The 5466-nt window shown below is 48.4% G+C and overlaps 1 protein-coding gene across 1 annotated transcript; it reads left to right on the forward strand.

Annotated features, from left to right (window-relative positions):
- Positions 1–2112: 2112 nt before the first annotated feature.
- On the forward strand, positions 2113–3675 carry LOC115245634. Its single transcript, XM_029824043.1, has 2 exons — positions 2113–2582; positions 2658–3675. Exons 1-2 carry the CDS (start codon positions 2113–2115, stop codon positions 3673–3675), a joined length of 1488 nt encoding a protein of 495 aa, XP_029679903.1.
- The last annotated feature ends 1791 nt before the right edge of the window (positions 3676–5466 follow it).

The following is a 5466-nucleotide window of genomic DNA, read 5'->3' on the forward strand; positions in this document are numbered from 1 at the left end:
GGAAGGAACGGGGGGGGGTACGTAGGAAGGGGGGGAAGCGTGTCGCCGAGAGTGCTCAAGAGATGGCGCTCTGCTCGATCGAGGCCACGCTTCCTCCTCACCCTACGTACCACCCTGATCCTCCCCACCGGCTCCCCCCTGCCCGAACTCCCCCCGCGATTGCCAACAAAGTGTTCGCTGTCTCTCGTTCTCGAAGTACCTCTCTCTCGCACTCAAGGGGCCGTGAGTTAGATACAGCCTACACAATTACTTTCACTCGCGAGGAAGAGCGACTGACGCGCTCGGCGTATCCGCGATGACTGACCGTTCTACGGCGCGGCTAAGTTATTAAACCCTCTTCTATATTTTCCCGCGCGAAGCGTTTTTCCCGCGCGAAGCGTTTCTCCCATCGCGACTTGACCTTGACGCGACTCGTTCCTAAGAGGGGGGCGACGACAATATCTCGCGCTGCTTTTAGCGCGCAATCCGCTATCGCGATTCTTAAGGGATGCGCGTTGCTTCCAGCGCGCGATCCGCGAGCGGATGCCGGGTATCCGGCGCCGAGGGAGACGGAGGATTATCGGGGGGCAGTCGAAAGGAGAGAGGAACTGTTAGCAGTGATACAAGCGCGCTTATCGCGTATCGGAGCGAGTTTTTTTTCGTTTTTCGGCGATACGAGCGCGCTTATCGCGTTTCGGGGCCAGTTGTTTTTTGTTCCTTGGCGATGATGCGCTTCCGGTGACGAGACGCGTCCGAGAGCAAATATCCAGCTTAGTTAATCGGAGCGCGTTATCGCCATTTTTTTCGTTATAAAAGGATGGCGCGACGATCTCGAGATATTAGTACGTTCGAGAATATTCGCGGCGTGATGAAGCGCGCACCGAGCGCCTTATCGAGACTAGCTGGAAAAGTGGTGAATATTCGAATTAGAAGTATCGAGGATATACAGAATTTGGAAATACCGAATTGTTTGAAGAAGGAACTAAGCGAATGTTATATAGAGGACTGTCTGTACTGTAAAGAAAAGATCAGCTTCGCGGAAGAGTTCGTGCGAGAGGCGAGCGAGGCGCGATTCGACGAGCCTTTCTCGAATGTCGGAGCCGATGGCTATTTGCTTTATCGCAATTGGAAACGGCGATACGGAATTCCAAACTTTTCGTGGGAGGTGAATCACGTCGTGCATTGCTTCTATACATTCGGTTGCCAATTCGAGAACGGAAATTATTTCGAGGAAGATGTGAGATATTGCGTGGAATGCGCGCATAGATCGAGCTTCTTGAGAAGCGTATCGACTCATATGAAAAAATCGTTGTATAGCGAGAGAGTGCCCGCCTGCGATCTTATCGACGAAGTCTTCGACGTGTCGAATAATTAGTGCGGCGGCTGCGCGACGAGAGCTTTGTTCTACATCGAGGGTTACGACGAGGAAGAGACGTGGTTTATCAATAAAAGATCTTGGCTTTCGTTAAACGACAAGTAATGAATCGAGAAACGATGGAGGAGCGCGATCTTCTTAATAGCGCGCGGGACGTCGCGACGGTGGACGCGTATCGCGCGTGGGCGAGACGGTGCGACGAGTGTCTCGAGTTTCTGCGGGACGGGTCTCGAGGCGAGCGCCGGGGGAGATCCACCGGAGCGATCAATTCTCTGATCCCTCGAACCGTTCGATTGACGGGCGCAAGAGACGATCTGCGTTGACGTTTCGAACGCGTGGGAGGCGGCGTAGAGAGGCGCGAAGGATTCTCGTGGTTTGACATGGAGACAGCTTTCTCTAGACGCATTTTAACCGGCGCGGTTATCAACTTCGATTATATCGAAGCTTCGCGATTTCTCGAAGATACTAGAGATACCGTGCTCGATAGAGTACGCGATGCTATAGATGAACATAACAGTGTTAAGGTCAATACCGTGTTTATCGGTGAGTTCGTCTCAGGTGACAAGATTGATATTAAAACTATCGCTACTAAGAATTATCCGCTTCTATTTCTTTCCGATTTGCAAGAGTGGTATGGGAAGCAGAGTGGTGTGGTCGACGCTACTTTAGCTTCGCTGAAGGAGTTTTAAGAGCGCGATAACGGATGGGCGTTATCGCGAATTCTAAATTTAACGGTGAATGTGAATAAATATAATCCTATGCACGCTGGATGCCATGTCCAGATACCGCGAGAGATCGCGTTGAAGAAAGCGGTGATTAACGTGCGATCTACGGATAACGCGTGTTTCGCGTGGGCGATAGTCGCCGCTTTATATCCGGTTGAGAAAAACACGGAGAGAAGCTCGCGGTATCCTCACTACTCGACGGTGCTGAATCTGGAGGGTATCGAGTTTCCCATGAGTTTAAATGGAATTACTAGATTCGAGCGTATTAACAACATATCTATTAATGTGTATACCGTTCGAGATAAGAAGGACGGGAAAAGTAGCTGCCGTATCGTTCCTCTGCGTCTCACTTGTAATAAGAAGGACAGACACGTTAATTTGCTGTATCTGAGCGATACGACGCAACGAGATAATACGGCGCATTTCGCATGGATTAAGAATTTGTCTCGACTCATCGGATCGCAACTGAGCAATAGGCAACATAAAGCGCATATATGCGATCGGTGAGTACGAATTAAAAAATTTGTCGCGTAGTGTGGATAATATACACGATTTAAAAAATGTGTTTTATGTCGCAGATGCATGCATTATTTTCGAACGAGCGATAAATTATCGGCTCACAGCGCGGACTGTGGAAGGATGAACGAGTGCGCTATAGTTCTTCCTACTGAAGATGACAAATGGTTAGAGTTTCGCAATTACTGTAGAAAGGAGAGACTTCCATTCGTGGTGTATGCCGATCTCGAATGCGTGCTGGAGAAGAAAGAGGAGAAGAGAACACCGAATACATCTATCATTCAGCATCACAAAGTCTATAGCGCTGGATATTACGCGCGATACGCGTTCGACGATGCTGGTTCGACTTACAAAGCCTATCGCAGCGAAGATTGCGTATCGTGGTTCGTTAAAGAACTGTACGATCTAGCGCTTCGCGCGAAGACTATTCTCGACACCGATGCGCCTATGACGGATCTTACAGCGGACGAATGGGAGAGATTCATGAGCGCGACGCACTGTCGCGTATGCGAGAGGCCGTTCGAATCGGAAGACGCTCGCGTGCGCGATCACTGTCATCTAACCGGGCAGTATAGAGGTCCGGCGCATTCGAATTGTAATGTAAATTATAAGGAGACTTACGTAATTCCCGTATTCTTTCACAATTTATCGGGCTACGACGCGTATTTCATCATTAATGATGTGGCTAATGCTTTTCCCGGCAGCGTCGAACTGTTGCCGCTAACGAAGGAAACGTACATCTCTTTTACGAAGAACGTCGAGGATGCGTCGAACGAGAGATGGTTCGGGAGACGCCTGAAATTGCGCTTCGTGGATTCTTTCCAGTTTCTAAGGGCGAGTCTCGAAAAATTGGCGTCGTATCTCGACAAAAGCAAGCTGAGGATCGCGCGTTCGGAATTTTTCGATCTCGACGACGCTGATTTCGAGCTTCTCGCGCAAAAAGGCGTGTTTCCATATGAGTACGTCGACGACGTCGATAAATTGCTGGAGACTCATCTACCACCGCGCGAGGCTTTCCACAGTTTGTTGACCAGTGACGCGATATCCGAGAGCGATTACGCGCGCGCGATAAGAGTCTGAGAGCGATTTCACGTCGAAACGTTGGGCGACTATAGTGATTTGTATTTAAAAACCGACGTTCTTTTATTGGCCGATACTTACGATCCTTCGGAACCATCGTCTTATCTCATGTACTTTGATATAAATAATTTATACGGATGGGCGATGTGTCAATCGTTACCTTACGAAGATTTTCGATGGGTCGACGACGTCGCGAGCGTCGACTTAATGTCCATGACATCGAACTCGCCTATCGATTACATTTTAGAGGTCGACCTTGCGTATCCATCCAACCTTCACGATTCTCACGCGGATTTGCCGTTCTGCCCGACGCGCAATAAGCCGCCCGGAAAACGTGACGAGAAACTTCTCGTCACGCTGTACGATAAGAGTCGTTACGTGACGTATTATCGCAATTTGCAGCAGTGCGTTAGACACGGATTACGCGTTACGAGGATACACAGAATATTACAATTCACGCAATCCCAATGGCTGCGCGGATACATCGAACTGAACACGCGACTACGAATTATTGCGAAAAACGAGTTCGAGAAAAATCTTTACAAATTGATGAATAACGCCGTGTTTGGTAAGACCATGGAGAATGTGCGCAATCACTCGGATGTCCGACTCGTGACTCGATGGGACGGGCGATACGGCGCGGAGGCGATGATCGCGAAGCCGAACTTTCGCAGCAGAAGCGTCTTCGCGGAGAATCTCGTAGCCGTGGAATTGCGCAAACTCGAGAGTAAGTTCAACAAACCGGTTTACGTGGGTATGTGTATTCTCGATGTGTTTAAGATTCGTTTGTACGAATTTCTCTACGAGTATATGCTACCGTTGTATCGAGATAAATGTGAAATAATGTATACCGATACGGAAGCCTCTTTTATCGCATCGAGTGCGAGGATGTGTACGAGGATATGAAGCGCGACATCGACAGATTCGATACGAGCGATTACTCGATAGACAACGCGTATGGTATGCCTCGCTAATAAAAAAATATCTGGTGCGATGAAAGACGAGAACGCCGACGCGATTATGACGGAATTCGTCGGGCTCAGAGCGAAGATGTACGCGCTACGAGTCGACGGTAGAAACGATACAAAAAGAATTAAAGGTGTTAAGAGCGGCGTCGTCGCGAGAACGATAACGTTCGAAAATTATGCGCGCTGTCTTCGACGAAGGATCGAGATGAGGCGCGAACAGTCTTGCATAATGTCCAAGTTACACGAGGTGTATACGGCGTCGGAATCGAAGGTCGCGCTCAGTCCGCACGACGATAAACGATACGTGATATCCGAAACTACGGATACTTTACCGTGGGGGCATTATAGAATACCGCGGGAAGAAGCGAGGAAAACATCGTATATCGAGAATGTAATAAATATTATTTGCGTTTAATATAGTTTATTTTAATATAGTTTGCGGAGGTTTTTTCGAATATTTTCGCATTATAAAAAATCGTGGAAAATCTTCATTCTGTCCAATGTGCGGCAAATCTTCACACAACTTATGCAAGCTACTCCAACCAAGATTTTTATCGTGGTTAGAGTAGTTTGCCAAATTTGCATCAAGATTTGTTGCAAATAAAACAGAGCGGACATTTTCACGATCTTTTTATTATGTTCTCGGAAGCATTATATATCGAGCAACGTGAAAAAAGGTTAACGCGAGATACGACGATCGCGTAGCGACGCGATGAAGAATTCATATAGAGCGTGAGAGAGTTCGTATAAAGCGCGAAAGAGAAAACGCAGGACGTGGCGGCCGCGTAGCGGCGCGAGAAAGAATCTGTATGGAGGGGGAGAG

This window comes from Formica exsecta, unplaced genomic scaffold, assembly GCF_003651465.1.
Source record: "Formica exsecta isolate Colony F162 unplaced genomic scaffold, ASM365146v1 scaffold1227, whole genome shotgun sequence".
Classification (NCBI taxonomy): domain Eukaryota; kingdom Metazoa; phylum Arthropoda; class Insecta; order Hymenoptera; family Formicidae; genus Formica; species Formica exsecta.